Here is a 23028-nt window from a genome sequence, read left to right as displayed (position 1 = left end):
ACATACATATTATTATATGCATATGTATATTATTATATACACATTATATATGTATATATACATATTATATACACATATACATATAATACATATTATTATATACATTATTATATACATATTAATTATATAATACATATATAATATGTATATGTATATGTATATATACATACATGTATAATATGTATATACATGCTCGTTAATACATGTTAGCTCGTTAATACAATACATGTATAATATGTATAACATATATAATATGTTAATATATACATAAATATTAATTATTTGGTTTAAAATTTCTAACAAATGTTATCAAATTAGCATATAATAAAATTATAAAGCAATAAAACTATTTGGGGAAATAACAAAAGTCCTCTTAAATCAATACATCAGTAGAATAGTTGAAAAATAAATGAACTAATTTAAAATCATTTAGAATCAGTAAAAAATGCATTTAAAATTATCTCTAATACACTATCTTATTTAGTTATCATCTTGCTACCATTATTAGAATGATCTTAACTAATGTATTAAATGCCCTAAGGTAAAATTACTTTTATGAATAATATTTAATGATCCAGAAGAACAATATTAAACCCACAAAAATGTTTTTCAAAACCCATTTTTAAAACTCCGTATTAAAATCACTGTTAAATAAACATGTGTTCTGGCATTTGATAAATTTATTTTAAGTTTGCTGGAACTGAACGAATCTAAGAAATCTACTTCAACTTCTCTATTTTACAGACAAGAAAATAAAGAACCAGGGAGGTGACTTGGGGAAGTTACATAGCTAATTAATGGTAGAGCTACATTAGAATCAATATTCTTTGACTCCTTCCTAGAGCAGAGTTCTTTTTTTTTTTTTTAATTGGGGTATAGTTGCTTTACAATACTGTGTTAGTTTCTGCTGTACAGCGAAGTGAATCAGCTATATATATACATATATCCCCTCTTTTTTGGATTTCCTTCCCATTTAGGTCACCACAGAGCACCAAGTAGAGTTCCCTGTGCTATTCAGTAGGTTCTCATTAGTTATCTATTTTATACATGTAGTGTATAGATGTCAATCCCAATCTCCCAGTTCTTTCTAATACACTACCAAACCTCTCATAGATACAATAAATTCTAAACTTATGAATGGATTGTATTTTAAAAATTCATTTATGATTCACTTTCAGTTAGAACTGGGAATTAATTTTTCCCCTAGAATAATTTTTTATTTGGGTTGAGTTCCTAAATTAGTCCCCAAATATAGGTACTCTGAGGAACGAACAGTCCTTTAATTCAACAATCTGAACAGAGAAAAATTAAGTTTAAAGGAGGGGCTATTTTTATGTGTAGATCTTTGACACTCATAAATTAAACTCCTTGAACATGCCACTAATGATTATTGCTATAGTTGAAAATGCAAGATGACTTTCTAAACAGGTATTACTATAATTCTAGCACAATCTCCTGATTTTCATGATCCAACTTTGTAAAATTATATTTGGGGATTTTCCCCCCTTCCTTATGGTATCTTCCAGATGTTTTGTAGTTGCTAGCCATCTTCAGCTGTGTACCTACCTGACTTCAAAACCCTCTTATAGGAGCTGGAAGGATTTTTGTAGAACATGGCAAATTCAACAAACTCATTGGCTTAATTCACCCAACACTAACTGCATCCAGGAGAACTGAATGTTCTTATTAGTTTAAGGCAATTCAGGGCTCCCCTGAGCTGGCAGCAGTCTATCTCCCTAAACTTATGGGCCATGTACCAAAGGGGTGGATGGCCTAAGAAAAATCTGGGTATTATAAGGAAGGTGGGTAAGGGAAAGAGATGTTATGTAATCAATCAATAAATGTCCACTACACTAGGAGATAATGTCCCTTGTTCTATGAAGTTCCTTCAAGGCAGAGTCATTTATAGTCTTCATGCACTCTTTAATGACCAAAATATTCACAAACTGCCCCTCCTCTATAAATTCCCTTCTACCAATGTTTTTGTCATACCCTGAGTTTACCAGAATTCCCATGTACATAATATAGTTATGGAGCAGTCCACCAAAGGATTTTTTCTGATTTGGGAATTCATACATACATACATACATTCATATCTTAAACATGTATAATTGTACAGCTAAAGACCAATTGATTATTAGTGAATCACTTTTAATTGAAAAACACAAAAATTCCATTAAACAAAGGGGAACCCAGATATTTGATGGTTGTATATTACATTAGCATTTTCCACATATGCTGACTAAAATTCATTATTAATTTTTACTCCCTGCAGGATATTAAAAGCCCTGACTAAGCAGAGTTAAAAGAGAATAAAGAATTAGCACTAAAGTTCAAAGAAAAGTAGAAGTCTATAAAATGACATATGATATGAAGACTAGGGTTCCCTGTAGCCTCCTTCCTTACTGCTACCTCTCCATCAGATGAGACAAAGGATGAAGGGGAAAAAAGTAGATAGAATAAAAGAAGACGTAAGAGAAAACTACTTCATGTGAATGGCTGTAAGTAAAAAACTAAAGTTCTGCATTAATAGCAGAATATAATTTATAAAACTGTATTGCCTATTGTCATGCACTAAACAAACACATAAACACACACACACACACACACACACATACACAAATTAGAATTATTCAAAGAGAAAAAACCCAGGGAGGGGAACTAAACACTGTAACATTCAAGTATAGTAAAACCCTAACCGAAACAAAATTGAAAATTACTTAAACGTTTTTCCATATAATTTTAATATGCATTTTTAAGCATTAACAAGACATCAGAGGAAAGTGGTTTATTTTGGAAAGATGTTCAACAATAATATTGAAACCAATAGTATTCTGATTAAATAGAAAATTCTGCTTAGCTAGTATACCCCATATACAGCCAAGATTTTTTTATCTGAATTTCAATTTTATATACACACATGTGCATTCACACACACGATACTTAAGATACAATTTTCACAGAGATTAGCTTAAATTCTAAAATGCAGAATTTCTCCTTGAAAGCTATTAGATATTGATATTAGTTTTTAAGGAAATGTTCAATTCCTTATCTCTGAAGACTTCTAAAATCTGTTGTGGTTTAGGAGCCATCAAGCCTTAATCAGTACACTTACGTGCTGCTAAACAGAGAACTGCAAGGACAGTCCACTAAACAGCTAATATGCAAATATGTGAAAGCATTCACATGAACCACAGGAAGAAATGTAGAAAAGGATTCACCATCACCTTTTTACTGTGTTCTCCCATACATGAATGAGGTGTCTCAGAATCATCACTGCTATTTTTATTATGGCTATTGTTAACCAGCTCAATTGCAAATTCCTGCTTTTCCTTATAGTTTCCATTAAGTCTTGGCTAAGAAGCCTTCCCTCTCTCCCCTGAACAGGTTTGGGTCCTTCTTCCTTCTGTGATCCAAGGCACTTTGAACACATCTCGATTATCAACCTTAAATTCTTGCATTTTAATTGCTTAATTGCATGACCATTTCCGAAGTAGGTTTCAATCTCCTAGAGAAAGATATTCTATCACTGTGCCTAAGTAACTTCTACTTTGTTGGAGTTCAATATATGCCTGTCGAACAAATGGTCAATCAAAATCTGTATCAGAGATTAATTCCTTCAGTTAATTATATAGAGTAGGAGTTGAGATGGCAAGACAGTTTTTCTGACATGTTTTCACTTCCCACACTCTCTGTATTACTAAGGAAAAAGCCTAAATTGCCTTCTTAATAGAAGGGAGGAAGTATTTCCCGCTCCCATCAAAGGCCAGCATATCCACTTCTATTCCATTCCCTCTCAGTCTCTCATGGGGTTTGCTCCCACAATTATCCCTTTCCTGCATCATCAATTATTTTCTTGAGCTTAATTATTCCCATCAGCTTACAAACATAGCCTTGTATCCTGTATCTTAAATTTTTTAATTATAAATACATCAGATAGAAACCCCCCTCTTGCCCTCATATACTCTCCCAGCTACCTTCACATTTCTCACCTCCTCTTCACTGAAAAACTTCGTGAACCTGTTAGTGATGTTTGTCTTAACTTCCTCACTCCCATTCTCTTGTCAAGTCACTCCAATTGTCCTTCATTCTTCCCCCACTACACTAAGACTGCTCTCATGAAGGTGCTGCTGATCTCTGTGTCTCCAACTCCCACAGACAACTTCTCTGCTATCATCCTGCTCAACCTCTCAGGTCATTGGACAGCGTGGATCACTCCCTTCTGGAGAGTTTATTCTCTTGGCTTCCTTAACACACAGGCTAGTTTCTTTTCCTATCTCAATGACTGTGCCTTTTCTGACTTCTTTGCTAGCTCTTCTTCCTCTCCTCAATGTCAGGAGTGACTCAGTGATGAGCTCTATTCTCTTCTCTATCTACATCTCTTCCTATAATTTTAAATAGAATCTATATACAGATGCCTCTCAAATTTCATTCTGTAACTCTGACCTCTCTCTAAAACTCAAGAATCTTATGTCCAACTGCATATTTGACATCTGCACTTGAATTTCTACTTGGTATCTCATAATTAACAAGTCCAATGCAGAAATCTTGGTTTGTATTTGTTCTTCCCCTAATCTTTTCCATCAGAATAAACTCTACTACCATTTATCCAGTTGATTTCTTAAGAACAATGAGGATCTTTATATTAATCATGTATTGATTGCTGTGTAACAATTCTCCCAAAACTTAACTGCTTAAAACAATGAACATTTATTGTTTTGAACAGTTTCTGTAGGTCAGGAATCCATATATGGCTTAGTAGGTCTGGCTCAGGGACTCTCATAAGACTGCAGTCAAGATGTTGCCCGAGGCTCGTCGTCCAAAACCTTGACTGGGGCTGGAGGATCCACTCTGGTGGCTCAACAGTGCTGATTGTTAAATAGAGGGCTTCAGCTCCTCTCCACAGGGACCTCTCCAAATGACTGCCTGAATGGCCTCAGAATATGGCAACTGACTTCCTCCAAAGCAAAAGATCCAAGAGATAGCAAGACTGGAGCAGGAATTTCTTTTCTGATCTAGTGTCAAGAGTCACATTGTCATTTCTGCAATATCCTATTGGTTACACACGTTAGCCATACTTGGTTTGTGATGGGATGACACAAGGACTTAAATACCAGGAAGCATGAATCATTAGGGACTCTCTTGGAAGCTCGTTAATACAATTTTGCGTAGGGGGAAAAAAAATCACATAACTGAATCCTTCACAGTTTTTTCAACCCCAAATGTTTCTTTCCTGTAAATTATTCCATCACACCCAAACACAACACAGAAAAATATGGAATACGGCAGCCTAACTATAGGTCCACATCCTCCTCCTTCTCCTCTCAAACCTCAGTAGACTTGGATTGTGCATTTGAAACCACAAGCTTTACTAGAGGCTTTGGAAAAATAAGTTAGGGACTTCCATCTACTCTGTACTAGGTAGGAGATTAGAGGTCTCAGGAAGTAAAACTCCCCCCAAAAGACAAAACACTATAGGTCATAGAAATAGCTTAGTTGTCAAACACCTGAGAAGCTCCTCAGGAAGACCAGCACCCAACTGTAAGCAATCCAGATAATCTCCCCAATGTAGTCATATGGCTTCTGTTACTATATAGAGTTCTGCAACATAGTGGAATGATATAAAACCTTACCAAGGAGTTAAGTGGCATCCTCCCTAAGAAATATCAACATCATTAGTATTCTTGAAAAATTCTCTTTTACTGGAGATCTTTATGTAACCGAGCAGGACCCTGTGGGTACTTCCCGGGACAGGAACCCCCCTCCAACCCCATGTCCTCTGCCTGCCTCCTGTTTGTAGAAAAGCCGTAGTTTCCCAGGACTCCCCCTGAGTCACAAAAGCCTGGCTCAAGAATTAATGATTGAAAGAATGTGAACATGTAGTGACAAAAATATTAGTTGGGCCAGGAGAACTGGTAACAATTTAAACAGTCAATCTGCCATATATCAGTCACAGAATTTTTAGTTCCTCCCTGAAGAACATGGGTAACAGTGTCTGATGCACATTCCTGAGTCGTTTTACAGATACTAAAACTCCCACCAAATGGAAGTTAACTACTTGATGATCATGAGCACAGAGCCCCCAGATCAGCTGGAGCCTGAGGATTGATGATATTAACCTCTGTGACACCACACTGTTACCTCACCATCAACCAATTAGAGAATTGTGCATGAGCTGATCACTCACCCTGCGACTCCCCACCCTCACCTGGCCTTTAAAACTCCTTCCCTGAAACCCATCACTGGAGAGTTAGGGGGTTTTGAGCATTAGCTGTCCACACTCCTTGTTTGGCACCTGCAATAAACACTGCACTTTCCTTCACAACAACCCAGTGTCAGTAGACTGGCTTTACTGCACACAGGCGAGTGGACTCAAGTTTGGTTTGGCAACATTTAGATGGTGACAAATATGTAAACAAATTGAAAGAAAAAATTATGAATCATGTAATCAAATCATAGGGATATAACTAGCCTCAGAGAGACTAAAACTAGCACTCTCTAGCTCTCCTTTCTGTTTCTTTTTTGGCATCAGTGCATTTTACCAGACCAGAAGTCTCCATTCAGTTGTAATTATAGTCACCATTGGCTCCTGGCTCATATCTTCTCAGTTCAGTCACCAGAAAGAGAAGGCTCTTCCCTCTTGACCCAGTTTGAAAAAAATCTCATAGGACTCTGCTTAACTCAGCTTGGTCACGTGACTACCTCATTGAGTCAGGGGAGCAGAATGCTATGACCCAGTTGGACATATTGCTCATTCCTGAGAGCAAGGAATATGGAAGAGTTCATTCAGAATACATGCTACCGTGGGAGAAGTAGTGCTCCAAATGAGGAAGTAAGCTATTCTCAAAAGAAATAAGAGTCAGCTGCCAGACAAAACAATGAATGTCAACCATACTTCCAACCCTAAACTATAGCATCTGTCTGCATACCTGAGGATACAGGAATTGAGAAATGAATGGCTGAAAGTAAAAAGTAGTTATTTTTAAATACTTGCATGGACTTATCCAGTCTTCACAGGGACTCATCTCAGTTACTGATGGTAAAATTTTTTTAAAGTCTCTTATAAGAATACATAAATTAAAGAAAATTAATGTATGCAATGAAAAAACCAGCAGTTCAAAGAAGAGGGTCCTTTTTGAGCATATAGTGAGTTACCATAAAACATAAGAGAGTAAAAGAAATTGGACCAGTGAATTTAAAGCTCAGTTGGAAGAATTCTCTCAGAACTTAAGGGAAAAAAATAATAAAATGAAAATTATGGAAGGAAGGACTTTAGAAAAATAAGATAGCTCCAGGAAATAAAATAATCAATAATCATAAAATAATCAATAGTCAATAATACTAGTTGCAGAAGCAGGGAGGCGAACAGACTGGAACAATATAAAAGAAGAGGAAATTTTCTCAGATCAGACCAAATATTAGTCAATATTCATGTAATCAGACTCACAACTAAACACAGCATGGTAGAATGGCTAAATTTCAAGGATAAATAAATCTGACAAATATGCAGAAAGATTTCATAAAAAGTTTCCTAGGAAAGATAACTGAATTACATCACCTATAGATAAGCTTTCTTTTTAGTGATAAGAAACTCATCCATTCACCAGATATTTACTAAATTCCTACTACGTACTGTTTAGCAGCTGGAGATAGAGCAGTGAACAAACTACACAGTCTCTGCCATAGAACCTTCATTCTAGTGGGAAAAAAATTAAACTGCAAGGCAGAGTGGAGAAAGCTTACCAAGATAGATAATCTCTGTTCAAGGTGGAAAAATTTTGTTTCATCATATTTTATGTCTCATCATATTTAAGAGGTGATGCATTCATTTCATTTTACTTTGAGATATTCATTCTGTCAATTAGGATTAGTTTCAGCCACAAGAGTAAATTAACAGAGGCCCTTATTTCTTTCACATGTAAGTCCACAGCTGGGCAGTCTGCGGGCATTTTAGCAGATCAGCTCCATGAAATATACAGAGACTCAAGACTCCTCTATTCCTAAGAATGTACCCTGTACCACCCTACTATGCCCACCCACACACATACACTCCCCCAAAACTGTTTGGGGAATCCAAGGAATCTGCATTTTAACAGGTATCCCAGGTAATTCAAATGCAGGTAGTTTATAACCCACCTGAGACATCCTGATGTAGAAGACTGAGGAAAAAGATGATAAAATGACTCCTAAAACCTTGGTAATGAGAGAAATGAAATTACTTCTAAGAATCAAACTGTGAGATCAATAAATAGTTCCTAAGAGCAGAGATGTGTAAAGTCACCTTAAAGAAAGCCAAACCACCCACATTTGACAAAACCTCAACTTTTAGATATTTTCTTATCTAAAGAAATGGTCGGAGAGAAGGTGGATGATGCAGAGTGAGCCCATAAACAATATGGAAGCAACTAAAAGATAGTCTCAGAGGTCTTCTCAAGACATGACGCCTACATCTTATTGCACACCTTTTCAGAACTCCTCCAACCATTCTCTTATGAAAAGTTTGGATTTACTTTTATTGTTACCTTTTAAAATGTTTCACATGAAACTTTATAATTTTAAATTAATTTTGTGCCATTAATAGTATCCCCTGTCAGATTATGTCTTGGAAACATAGGTAATATTAGGCTGTGGCTACTCATACCAAAGGCTGTATATCAGATAATGTTCAACTAGGGAGCTGGGCAAAAATGCAAGATAAATTTTGGCTTCCACATTCTCATCTTCATTTCATTCTAAAGGGAAATAGGAAACAAAAGAAAAGAGAAAAGAAAACCCTAGAACAATGTGTCATAAAGCCAGATTTTAAAAAAAGGGTTAACACTATTTTGTAACATCTATCACTGTACTTCTTTTCCATAACACAAATGCAAAACTGAGTTGATTGTTCCTGTTCACCAAGAGCTTTTTGAAAATTCCTAGAAGAATTTTAGGTCCTGTTCAGAAAATATATGTATCTCCAACGAAATAATCCTAAATTCAATAGGTAAGGTAAACTCTGCACGCCATTATACTACTCCACCCTAAAAGATTTTCTCTTACCTCTCCTTTTTACTAAAGCCTATGCTTTCAAATTGCTGTTTAATTTCCAAATTAATTCTTCCACAGCTTCAAATCCCTCAGGTAACCTCTCAGTCTCTGAACTAAGGGACTCCCACCACCAAATAGTTTCCGACTGGAGATGGAACGTTTATTAAAACTAAGAAGTATGAGGTCAGCCAACAGGACCTGAGATTTGGGGCAAGTTCTTCAACGCTGGGAAACTTAGCTTTTTCATTTGAAAAATGACGTTTGATGCAGATTTCTAAAATTCCCTCAAATGTATAATGGTGATTTAAACATAGCCAGAATTCTTGTTTGATATGGCAGTAGATTTTCTTAAGGGAAGCAATTTGGCAAGTTTTGCATCACCTGTCCCAAGCCCCTTATTGTGTGCACTTACGGAAAACTACTTAAGCTCCATTTTACTACCGAATTAACCGGTGGGGAGGTGGAACGGGGGGCGGGGATGTTAACCTACATTTTAGCACTGGGGAGAATGGAACTGTGGCCCCTGCTAAAATCTACGAAGGGGACAGCACTGCAACATACACCCAGGAAGCTTTCTAGAAGCAAAACCAAGGGATCTGTCAGGTGAAAAGTACGCCCCAGGTTTGTTTCACATGCTAACCACTGCCTGAGATCCTCTAAGGCCAGGCAGAAAAGGCTTGTCTGTTCGTTTTTTCTTTGCAAATTTCAAATTCCTTTAACCCAAAGGCTGGGCTCCAAACCATGCTGTGGGGGACTAAACCGCCTCACCCGTTCTGAATGTGGAAACATGACTCCGCCTCGCCAACGACCGCAAGAGGGAGAAGCAGCTACGAAGCCAGGTGAGGCCGGGCGCCTGTCTCGCCGACCCCGCCCGGGAGTAGACCTGTCGGCGCAAGCCTCACGGCCCCGCGCGAAAGCCTTGAGAGTCCACAGCCCACGCCGACGGCGGCGGGGTCAGGGCGGCGCGTCACGTGGCCCAACGGCGCAGCCAATCAGCGCAGCGCTCTGAGGTATTCAAATCGATGGCGGGGCCGACGGTTGTGCGGGGTTGTGCTGCTGCCGGCGTCTCGGAGGCTGAGTGTCGCCTTCCGCCGCCATGCCGGGCACCGGGCGCTGACAGACCTTCGGGCCCGGTGGGCGGAATGGAGAATCAGGGTGTGCCTCCCGGGCCTTATCGGGCCACCAGGCTGGTAAGACCGCGCGTGAACGAGACTGGCCAGCCGCGGTAATGGCCTCTTTTACGTTAAAACGTTTGTAGTTTTCCCTCGGGCGGAGGGATAGGTCCCAGAACCTCTTGGGTGGCTGAAGAGAATGAGGGGAGTTCACGGGTATCTCGGGCCCTTGCAGGACACGCCTGTCCCCCTCCTTTGCTCCGGGCTCCCCGGGTGGGCGCATCGGACTCAGCTTCTTAAGCGACTCCTGTTCTTGGTGCTGTCGGCGTCCCCTGGAATATTCTGAGTTTAGTCGCTCCCCACGCCTGATTTTCTACCCGCATAAGGATTCGAGAAGAGTTTTGAGTTCCAGTGCTTTGTAGGGTCAGACTGGAGGCAAGCCCGATTGTTTGTGACAGCTTCGTTTTGCCGGTCCTGTAGAATTTAATGCAGGATGTACCGACTGAATGCCACTCAGTAACAGCTATTTCATAACTAAGAATATTTTAAGTACCCATCGGGAACCACTGTTGATAGTCACTGGATTTGTACTTGCATAGAGTGTCTTGTGTATTTGGATCATCAATCCAAGAGGATACTGTGCCACTGGTTTTGTGACATTAGGAGAGTCACTTCTGTGAGCGTCAGTTTCCACCTTGGTAAACTAGAGCTAATGATACATGCCCAGGCTAAGAGATGTCCCAGAGTAGACATACTGTATGTGAAAGTGTGCTGTGATCTGTAGAATAACAAACAACTTATTCTCTGGATAAATTGCAGCTCAATATAAGTTTCTTGAATAATATATGAAATGTGGAAGTGTGGAAAGAAAAGAATACAGTTATTGTGTTTTCAGCCCTTAAATTCTGCGTTGTGATGTTGGGACCACATAGGTTAGATAAGTGGTAGCATAGCGAGTAGTAGCATAGTTGGGGTTACAAATCAGATTTCTTAACCTCTAATGTAGGATTTTTTAATTAAAAAGTTATATGTTTATTCTATACCACTCCTCTTAGACCTGCCACGAACCCAAAAGTTTGGGTAATTTGAAAACAGTTTTGGAAAGTGTGAGTATCTTTTGAAAATGTAGATATATCACAGCGTCATTAAACAAACAGTAGACTTAAAACTTAATTTACCACATCTGTTCTATGTTAATTATTGGGATCTTCACTAGTAAATATACTAAAGGTATATTAATACTTTAATACTTTAATACTAAAGGTATTTCACCAGTAAAACTATTGCCTGCCAAGAGTTTTGTTTGGCCTGCATAGTTAGTTATGAGTGCAGGTTCTAGAGTCAATCCAATGCCTGGGTTTTAGCTGTGTGACCTTGGTCAAATTATTAAATATCTCTGTGCTTCATATTCCTTATCTGAAAATGGGATAGTAATAGTACCTATTCATAGAATTGTGAGAATTAAAGTGAAATAATGAGTGTAATGCATAGTGTATGACACAAATGCTACTATCATATTATTAATATTAGTTGAGGTTAAAGAAACAGGAAGAAACAGGAATAAATGCTTTCTCTGTTGAGGACTAAAGGCGGGTTCATTGTAGTTCTCCATTATTCCTAGGTTTCCTAAATAAACCAACCAGCCAGTGAAGTGCTTTTAGTCAAAAACTATTACATAAAAATATTATTACAACACTAGAATTAATAAAAAGAAATCAGTATGAGATGTAAAATTTTCTTTAGCACAAATAAGACAAGTGATTTCTTCATGAATTTTAATGATTTAACAAGATGCAAATGAGAGAATTTTCTTTGTGTAATTAAAAAAAATTTTTTTTCCTTTCCATTTGCAGTGGAATGAAGTTACCACATCTTTTCGAGCAGGAATGCCTCTAAGGAAACACAGGCAACACTTTAAAAAATATGGCAATTGTTTTACAGCAGGAGAAGCGGTAGACTGGCTTTATGACCTATTAAGAAATAATAACAATTTTGGTCCTGAAGTTACAAGGCAACAGACTATCCAGCTATTGAGAAAATTTCTTAAGAACCATGTCATTGAAGATATCAAAGGCAAATGGGGGTCAGAAAATCTTGATGACAACAGTCAGCTATTCAGGTACTAAACAAAGAAATAACTGCAAAACTGAATTACTTAACAATGAAGTTTCACTCCACTTCTAATATACTTTTACTAAAACAGCAGCCTCTTCAGGGGAAGTAATATCTTCTGTAGAAAACTTACTGCTCTTAGTCCAATTAAAACCATTTAAAAGTTAAAGTTAGTTAAAGGTTATTGCTGCACAATTCAAACTTATAATAAAATAAGGAGTTGGGAGGAAAGAATGAGATAGTGTCACTTTTACATATTCTGAAAGCTCTATAACATGTCAAGGACAGAACATTATCATCCTTTAGTTTCATAGATTTAAGAATTACAAGACAAGTTCTCACAGGTCCTTACCTTCAAGTGACGTGTAGTCTATATAATCTAAGAACACATGTGATGAAATAAATAATAGCAAACTTTATATAATAACTAACAAAAGAAATATACCACAGGTTGAAGAGAATATTTATTAAGAATTTACCATGTACCAGAAGCCCTACTTTATGAGTTACATGTTTTCTTTATTTAATCCCTAGAATAGCTCAGCAAGGAAGGTATTAACTCCTTCTTACAGGTGAAGAGCCTGAGACCATGCTTCAACAAATTTTATTCCCTCAGTCTGAAATATGTTCATGTACACATTCATCAGACTAGTAAACATGTTTCTTCTCATGTCAGCTGTATTGTAGCCTCTGTGGGGCCTTTCTGACTCCCTCGGGCCAGCATAATTGATTTTTCTCTCTTGCACACGGAGTTCTTGATTATATATCCCTTAAATTAGGTCTTTGGATTCTAATACCCATGTTTTTTTACTCTACAAAATTAGTGCTTTTCAAATGAAATGTTGTAGAAATTGATTCTTGCCTATGTGTCAAAGATGACTTATATCATACAAGTAAACTGCAATAACAAGCATATGAATATCTTGTATAACACCCTACAAATCTTTCCTCTCTCCACTACTCGTCAGTCACCTTTTGAGTTCCTTTGCTGCTGCTCATCCTTTAGCTTTTACTGTCCTCAAGGTCCTAGGCTTGTCTACCCTTCACCTCTCTCCCTGGGCAATCTCATACCATGTCTCCACTTACTTTTCTTATGACTTTCAGACCTCCAACCCAAATACCTCTCCTGAGCTTTAGGACCACTTTTGCCTATTAAACAGGCACTACAAACATAGTATATGGAAAATCACTACCATCTCTTAACCTAAATTCTGACCTCTTATATCCATATTTGAATGAATGGCACAGTCTTCCCTGTAGTTGCCTTCATTCTTTCCCTTCTCCCCTTTACATATGATGTAATTATCAAACCATGTCTATCGTGCTGCCTCAGTATTCTCTGATCTGTCTACTTCTCTTCATGAATGTTCTTTTCGTTAGACTACTATTCTCTCTTACCTGGAATTCTGCATAACTCTTCAACTAGTCTGTCTACCTCTAGTGCTTTTATAGTGGTAACAAAACTATGACATAGTTAAAAAAAGTATAACAAAAATGTGTAAGACCTTACTGGAGAAAATTATCAAACTGTACTTAAAGTAATAAGTGGAGAAGGATATTCTGTTCATGAGTGAGAAGACTTAGTGTCATAAATAAGTCACTTCTTCCCAAATTGATGTATAAATTCAGTGCATTTTCATTCAAAACCCCTACATAATTTTTTGTAGGATTTAACAAGCAGATTTTAGAGTTCATTTGATAATGTAAAGGTCCAAGTCAATTTTGAGGAACAATGAGGGGAGAATTGCCTTACCTGATTATCTGGGCTTAATTAAATTTAAATTAAGACCATTAAGTGCTGAGAATATAAACCCTTACATATAAAGAAACTTGGTGTGAGTTATACATGAATTAAATACCTAAATATGAAAATAAAAATCTTCTGAAAGAATATAAGAAACTATTTTTAGGACAGAGGAAAAAGAAAAAAACTTCTGAGGTGACTAAAAACTTATGCATAAACTTGATGTATGTTAAAAGACACCATAGAGATATTGTTTATGTATATTTATTTAAAGTATGAAAACATGAACAAGAAGGAAATGCACTAACTATAGGTTAATGATTTCCCTTAGGAAGAGAGAAATAGAATTAGCAAAGAATTTCTTTCACTTAAAAAAAAGATAATGGGGCTTCCCTGGTGGTGCAGTGGTTAAGAATCCACCTGCCAGTGCAGGGGACACGGGTTCAATCCCTGGTCCAGGAAGATCCCACATGCCGCGGAGCAACTAAGCCCGTGCACCACAACTACTGAGCCTGCGCTCTAGAGCCCGCGAGCCACAACTACTGAGCCCACACGCCGCAACTACTAAAGCCCACGTGCCTAGAGCCTGTGCTCTACAACAAGAGAAGCCACTGCAATGAGAAGCCTGCACACCGCAACAAAGAGTAGCCCCCGCTCGCCACAACTAGAGAAAGCCCATGCGCAGCAACGAAGACCCAACGTAGCCATAAATAAATAAATAAATAAAGTAAATTTGAAAAATAATAAATTTAAAAAAATTTTTTAATTTAAAGAAAGATAATGAAGTCTTGATAAAATGTTAATAGTTGCATTGGTTGATGGTTACCTATGTGGATGTTGTTTTATATTCTGTACTTTTTTGTATCTTTGAAATATTTTATATTAAATTGAAGGGAGGAAAAGCATTATAATCAAAAGGAGCAAGAGTTCTGGAAATTGAACAATTACAAAGGGTAGAAAATATATACAAATTAGGTAACTAATGAGAGAAATTTAGAAAATGTAACATTCTAGAACCATTTATTATGTAAGTGATACCTCTCCAAAAGAATTGATCCTAATAATAACCCTGATTTATACAGGAATAAAGTTAAAATACATACAGTTTACTAAAGAAAGCAGGAAACTATTAAAATTTTTTTAAAGGTTTAATGGGAAAATTAATTTATGTAGAAGATTCATTCCTTGATAATGTAAATAAATCCAGTTTTTTGAGTTATTTTTAAGATAAATGGGCACTAAAAGTTTGTTTACGATCTCACATTATTTAATAGCATATTATTCTTAAACCAGATTTCCTGCAAATTCTCCACTTAAAACTCTTCCACGAAGGCATCCAGAATTGAGAAAAAACAGAATAGAGAACTTTTCCAAAGATAAAGATAGTATTTTTAAATTACGAAACTTATCTCGGAGAACTCCTAAAAAGCATGGATTACATTTCTCTCAGGTAAAATAGCCTTTTTACTAGTTACTAGTTTAAATATAATTACTGCGTGCTTAATAATAGAATCATTAAAAGTGAATGATTAAGATTTGAAGCCAATACTTGGAGTCTCTTAACTATATTATATTCTAAAATGTATGTGTAAATTTGTTTGGAACTCACAGAAACGATAATAAAAATGGTAGTGAGACATACTTGAAATAGTATTTGTATAATTTAAGCATGTTTTGTTTTAAATTAATTTGAGGGTAGTGGAGGCAGCTGCAAAACCAAAAGCTCTATTACCATATATTGCATTATTTCTTCAAGTGACACCTTACAGCTGCACAATGGGCTGATACTAATAGAATTACTAAATATTAGAAGTGGTGTCAGTTCATTATCTCCAAAATGTGAGCATACCATATTAAACCAAAGTAATTCTTTTTTCAGGAAAATGCAGAGAAAATGAACTGTGAAATAATCAATGAAGATCAAGAAAACTCAGTTGATAATAGAGAAATAAGCCAGAAAGATGTTGAAGAAGTTTGGAGATATGTTATTCTGATCTAGTAAGCTATAACTAAGCTATAACCAAGTTCCTGAGGTGTTTAGAATGTTAATTTGATATTTTCATCAAGATATGCAGTTGAGGAAGAACAGATTAATTCACAAAGCTTAGAATTTAACCTGTATATGTTTGTTAATAAATATTCTTGCGATAATTCTGGTACAATAGAAGTAGAATGTTTTCAATATGATTTGCTTTTTCTTTGACTCAAAGTTGTAGCTCTAGTTTGGGGTCTATATTGGAATCCTGCAAAGGTTATTAAGATACTTTAAAGTAGATACTAATATAAATCTTAGAGGTTGATTTAAGAAAAATATTCCAAAAGCTTTGTTTGTTTTCCATTCAAACTCTTTCATATTTATGTTCTATTCCACTTATTTTATGAAGGAAAAAAAGTTTGTATTCTTTCTCCTATTTAGCCTGCAAACAATTTTAGGTGTATCATCCCTAGAAGAAGTCATAAATCCCAAACAAGTAATTCCTCAGTATATAATGTACAACATGACCAATACAAGTAAGCATGGAGTAGTTATACTGCAAGACAAATCAGGTTGGTATCAATAAAAGAAGTTGGAATCATTTTAAACATGCTAACAAAGCTTGCAGCTATGGTGGGGATAAAGAGAGACCAAAATGTAGAAAGTAGAATACTTCAGTTGAGAGAACATCAGGGAGACTACAGTTTTATCAGAGGCGCTTTAGTAATCATAGTGGACTAATTTTTAAATAAATATTATTCACACTTATTTTAGCTCTTAAGGTGGATTCCTGAATGATTTTTTTTTTAATGACAGCGTTAAGCATCCAAAAGGTATGCAAATATGATTAAAACTATTGATTAATCACATTTTATTGAGGACCAACAATGTGCCAGGCACTGTGCTAAAGATTAGTGATGAACAAGAGAGAAACAGTCCATGCCTTCCTGGAGCTTACATGAGAAGTTATATACAAATTTAAAGGGGTCAAGACATACATGCAAAACCAAAGTAACACACTATAAAATAAGTCAAAACTCTCAAGAACAGTATTCTAAAGAACACTGGCTTTGTATTATATATATGTTTATATAATGTACTGATTTCAGATATAAGATAGGAAAATTGGGGAAATAATTTAAGCCAGATGTATTGGAAAGCTTATAGGAAATGTATTAATAAATTTACTGAAAATGTTGGCTCATTTGTTTATAATCAATTGCTGTCTGTAGAATTAATTGACATGCATTACTTTGAGTTTCTTTTTGTGGGCAAGAACTTTGAGGGTTTAATTGTAGGAGCAAAAAAGTAAATGTTAAAACTTAAGAACTATGTTGTGCATGCCTGTAGCTTGGGACCAGTCGCATCTTTCATTACCTAAAATAACTTGATTATATGCTCTCCATCTAAGCTTTCTATTCTTTATAACTATTAACTTTTCAAGTCAAATGTATGTGTGGTTTTTGTGTTTGTGTCAAAAAACTGCTACACTTAATGTGTCATGTTTCACATAGTGGCAATTGAAAGATTTTAAGCAAGCCTCACTGTGAAAGTACCTTAATATTCAAATATAGCTTGTTTCAATCATAGGTCTCACTCAAATCAGTAATATTCAAATAGTATAGCTAACTTTTTAAACTTGTATTGTAAAATACTGTCTTGGCCCTATGTCTTATTAAATATGTAATCATTTTTAATCCTGCTGGTACACATACATATATATATATATATATATATATATATATATACATATGTATAATTATATAATAAGTGTGAAGTTTTAAATATACTATCATCATAATTGTATGATTGAACACTATTAATTTTTTGTGTAGATGACCTTCCTCACTGGGTATTATCTGCCATGAAGTGCCTAGCAAATTGTAAGTTAAACAAACTGTGTGTGTGTGTGTGTATTATATTGATAATATTTAATAAGAACCAAGGAATTATTTTTAATAATTTATAAAGTCCTGATAAAATTAAATTATATTATTTCTGTTGATGTTTAAATGAAGATCTAGTAGAACTGATTACATTTCTTTGCATGTGGAGTGTGTTATAGAGCCCTTAACTTTTTCTATGCAGATAGTGATTTTATAATCCAAGCCCTTCATTTATGACTCAGTTCTCATAAATCATAAAATCATAGGCTAGAGGATCTCAGAGGATTTTTAGGTATAATTTACATCAATTGCCTTAGTGAGTCCAGAGAGTTCAAATAGCAACTTCTAAGTAAAGCAGCTTGTAAGTTGAAAGTTTCAATCAGAAATGAAGTCTTATAAAACCCACTTCAGTCCCCTTGCCGTTGTACACGGCTTCAACATTTGGTGTTTCATGACATGCTTCTACTCCATAGGGTATATTAATGGGACTTTTATGTTTATGAAAAAAAATGGTCTGTCACTAATCAGATCATTTTTTAGCATTTCATTCTTCAAGCTTTTTCCATAGTGATCAGTGATAAGTGATTTTTATAATTTAAGACCCTAGTTCAAGTACAAAACCCTAACTGCTCTCGAAAATCAATTTTTAAAATGTGCAGAGGTGTATGCTTCTAAATCATCAAAAGTTAAATTATATTTTAATAATTTTGCTACAAAAGTATTTTTCTAGTTTTTATAAAATTAGTATTTTATTAACGTTCAAGATAAGTATATATTCCCTTGTTGTCCACTGGGTGTCAATATGACAAAATAACAGGATAAATAGCAATAAAGTAAATAATATTAGTTATAGAAAAAATTTATCAAATCAAGGTAAAGATCTTGATCAGAAGCTAAAGATTTTTGAGATTCTCTTTCTACCTTCTCGCTACCTAACTGTCCTTCTCTCTCATACCTTGGCTCATGATTAGCAACTCAGATAGCATACTTCCAGGGATTTCTCTGATGCCCCATCTTTAGGGATTTGTTTCTTTTTCTTCTCAGTCCACGTTATACATAAATGATACCAAGATATAGCTTACTAAATTCCAGTTTAACAACAATATGTCTAGCCAGAGGCAATATTAAGACTTTTACTTAACTTGTTTGTTATTTAATCCCCCACCGTAATCCTGTGACATACAGGAATCAAAGATCAGTATACTATTCGTAATTTTTTTTCTAGAAGAGAAAACTAAGGCTTAGAAAGTCTTTTTTTCTGATACATAAGGAGCTATGTATTCAAACCTAGGTTCTCTAACTGTAAATTCTGTGTTTTTAATTCCAGTAAAGTATTTTCTATCTTAGAAAACTTTTAATGATTATCAAATTTTTTATTCTACATATTAAGAATATTTCTTATATCCTCCTCAGGAAAACTGTCTATTTATTTTGTTCGACATAAAATCCTTATTAGCCTTTAAGCTATTAAGTGTGTGTATGTGTGTTAACTTGAAAGATAAGATAGTAACTCTCAAATCTGAGTGCATATCACAGTCACTATAGAAACTCAGCAAATATTCAGATTCAGTCGATTCAGTATGTCAGGAATTTTTTTTTTTTTTTTTTTAAATCACGTCTCAGAAGATTCTTATAGCAAGATGCCCAGCTCAGTGTTAGGAAACTACTTAATTAGTGAACGAGAAGCAAACATTTCTAGATCAGTAATTCCTAGCTCCACAGGAATTCTGATAGATTCTGGACTATCTAGAGACAGTCTAGAATATCTATCTAGGTAATAGATTATCTAGATAATCTATCTAGAGGAGATTATACTTTTAATAGGTGCACTGGATGATTCTGATATGTAGTCCATGGACCACACTTTAAATGCTATTAAACCTCAAGATCCTGTGACTTGCTCTCACTTTATACTGCTCTAAGTTCTAATTTTAGCTTTGCCACCAAACCTCTTTTACCTTGAGCAAGTTGCTCTGAGCTTCAGTTTCCTCACCTGTAACATAAGATCAGAATTTATTTCTGAGGAAAATACTAATGAGTAGACATGATTATTTCAATAATGTTAAGCTAATGGAACAGTGATGTAAAGATATTATTTAAACTCATTCAGGGTATGCTTCACGTCAGGCAAAATTTAATCACAAAAATGTAAATTTACAAAAGTCAATTTGAAAGAATTATTTGCATAATCCAAATAATCTTTGCTTTATAAAATGAATTGTGATAAAATCCCATTAAAATAAACTGTCCTGATGCTTTTAAAATATATTTCAAATTTTGCTTTATATACAATTTTTCAGTCATATAAATATTAAAATTAAACAAAATGCTAATAGTTGCAGTGATTTCTAATGAAAAGATGGTGAGAAGGAATGAGATATGCGCAACCCTTTAAATTTTTAAATTGTGACAGAATTTGTTAAACATAACTCCTTCATGAAATAAGTATATGTTTTATGCTTTTTATAAGTATCTTTAAAAATTGTATTTAAAATAAAATATATTTCACCTTTTTTTTAATTTTTTGCCTCTACTTAGGGCCAAGAAGTAATGATTTGAATAATCCAACTTATGTTGGATTTGAACGAGATGTATTCAGAACAATTGCAGATTATTTTCTAGATCTCCCTGAACCTCTACTTACCTTTGAATATTATGAATTATTTGTGAACATTTTGGGTATGTATAGATTTTTATTTATTATTTAAATTTATTTTATTAGTTTCCAAGTCACCCATAATTTAAAAGATCTAAAAGTATAGGTAAATATGAAGGTGGCAGGCTATAAATTATTTTAAACTTCAGGAATACTCTGGTTGTTTTTATGTTGTTTTCCAGTAATTCAAATACACCATTCCAACACCAATTCTCCACACCAATAGGGTGTCTTACAATTCAGTTCATTTCTGACACTAACTACCCAGAGTTAACCCGGACCCCAAAAAGTTGAGGACAAAGTCTTTCAGCTCTGATACTAACTACCCAGTGCTAGCTCAGACCCCAGAGATCAAGGGCTTAGTTCCACAACACTGCCCTCACTTCATGCACCAGCTGCAAATGAGGTCCTCAGGTTTACTGACATTTCTGCCTGGCTAACTACCAAGTTAGGGGTTCCCACAACCCCCTGAAGTTTAATAATTCACTGTAACAGCTCACAGAACTCTGGAAAGTGCTTTACTTAATGATTACCAGTTTATTATAAAGGATACAAGTCAGGAACAGCCAAATGGAAGAGATATATAGGGCAAGGAATGGGGGTAAGGGTTGTGCAGAGCCTCTATGTTCTCTCCAGGAATGTCATCCCCCCAAGCGTGTCCATGTATTCACCAACCGGTAAGCTCCCATAGCCGTGTTGTTTCAGAGTTTTAACTGAGGTTTCATTACATAGGCATGGTTGATTAAATCACTGCTCATTGTTGACTAAGTCTGACCTCCACCAACCACCACTACCCCACCACCCCCTCCAGGGAGGTCTGAGGTAAGGCTAAAAGTTCCAACCTTCCCCAAGAAGGGCTAGGCCTAAGTCACCTCATTAGCATAAACTGAGGCTAGCTCTAATAGGCTCATTGTGAATAACAAAAGACTCCTGTCACTCTGGAAATTCCCTGGGTTTTAGGAGCTCTATACCAGGTACCAGAAACAAAAACTATATATACGTTTTATTAAACTACAGTTGTCTTATAATTAAGAACTTTCTAATACTTGTAGACTGAAAGTAGATATTTTTTCATGTATTTGACTGAATCCATTTAATTAGATTGTTGAAATAAATTTTAAAGTTATTTTCATCACAAGTTGGAAAACCTCGAGTCTTGCACTTTGTAACTGAATGTTGCATGTGTCCTATTTAAGTGGCTTCTGAATTAAGCAACTGCTATTTGTACTATACTAACAATATGTACTATAGTGATGCTTTGTTTTTTTAACGTTACTCTTGTTTTTGTTTTATTTTTGTCCACTGTCATACAGTTGCATCTTAATTTTTGTTTCATTTCCTGGTAGTTGTTTGTGGCTACGTCACAGTTTCAGATAGACCCAGTGGGATACATAAAATCCAAGATGATCCACAGTCTTCAAAAATCCTTCACTTAAACAGTCTGAATTCCTTCAAATCAACTGAGTGTCTTCTTCTCAGTCTGCTTCATAAAGACAAAAACAAAGAAGAATCAGATACTACTGAGAGACTGCAGATAAGTGATCAAGGATTTCAAGAAAACTATGCTAAGAAAATGCAGCTAGTTAATTTAAAAAACAGAAGAGCCAGTGTTAATGACATAATGGGAGGAAGTTGTCATAATTTAATAGGCTTAAGTAGTATGCATGTTCTATCCTCTAGCATCAAACCAAGGTGCTATTCATTAGAAGGAATTGTAGATTTACCAGGGAGTTCAAGTAAAGAGGTCTCCAGTGTCTTCCATCAATCTGTTCTGAACATAAAAGGACAAAATAATAAACAATTTTTAGAGTCTGAGACCAAACAGGAATCCCTAATGAATCTTCATTCAGAGGAAAGTATTCAAAAGCCACTCTGTGTTGGTTTTAAAAGAACCTCTACTTTGACCGTTCAAGACCAAGAGAAGTTATGTAATGGAAAGTGCAAGTCAAAACAGCTTTGTAGATCTCAGAGTTTACTTTTAAGAAGTAGTACAAGAAGGAATAGTTATATTAATATGCCAGTGGCTGAAATTATCATGAAACCAAATCTTGGACAAGGCAGCACAAGTGTGCAAACAGCTATGGAAGGTGAACTCGGAGAGTCTAGTACCACAGTCAATAAAAGACTCTGCAAAAGTACAATAGAACTTTCAGAAAACTCTTTACCTCCAGCTTCCTCTATGTTGACTGGCACACAAAGTAAGGTTGATGCTTTCAACGCATGTAATATTAACTTTTAGTGTTTACTAACCCTGTTTCACTTACCTGGCTTTTCTTCTCTGAAATTGCTTTATTTTTTCCCTCCAGAAGGAAAGTTTCATATTGTAAAAGACTTGTCATGGCATAACCAAGATTTATTCTACTTACCTAAAGCACTCCTTTTCTTTCTTTTAAATTGCACTTATTCTGAGTCACTTTATTTGTAATAAGTGAAGGATTTTCAATCCTTCATAATCCAGTGGGTTATGAAGAAAATAATGAGTATCTTACCATGCTTTTGAAGAATGTGGAAATTTC

At 35.5% G+C, this 23028-nt stretch overlaps 1 protein-coding gene across 4 annotated transcripts in view; it reads left to right on the top strand.

Annotated features, from left to right (window-relative positions):
* Positions 1–9930: 9930 nt before the first annotated feature.
* DEPDC1 (DEP domain containing 1) overlaps positions 9931–23028 on the top strand; it is a 54152-nt gene continuing 41054 nt past the window's right edge. For 3 of the 4 annotated variants that reach the window (XR_005018625.1, XR_005018624.1, XM_036841993.1), the window contains exons 1-8: positions 9931–10217; positions 11993–12258; positions 15289–15445; positions 15875–15993; positions 16412–16542; positions 17806–17853; positions 20395–20535; positions 21859–22710. Coding sequence is in view for 2 of the 4 variants with exons in the window: in XM_036841993.1 (XP_036697888.1) it covers positions 10050–10217; positions 11993–12258; positions 15289–15445; positions 15875–15993; positions 16412–16542; positions 17806–17853; positions 20395–20535; positions 21859–22710 (1882 nt within the window). In the remaining 2 variants the exon portion in view is untranslated. The remainder of the gene's footprint in view (positions 10218–11992; positions 12259–15288; positions 15446–15874; positions 15994–16411; positions 16543–17805; positions 17854–20394; positions 20536–21858; positions 22711–23028) is intronic. The other variant, XM_036842002.1, reaches the window with a different exon arrangement.

This window comes from Balaenoptera musculus, chromosome 1, assembly GCF_009873245.2.
Source record: "Balaenoptera musculus isolate JJ_BM4_2016_0621 chromosome 1, mBalMus1.pri.v3, whole genome shotgun sequence".
Taxonomy (NCBI): domain Eukaryota; kingdom Metazoa; phylum Chordata; class Mammalia; order Artiodactyla; family Balaenopteridae; genus Balaenoptera; species Balaenoptera musculus.
This window is presented reverse-complemented; position numbering and strand designations above follow the sequence as displayed.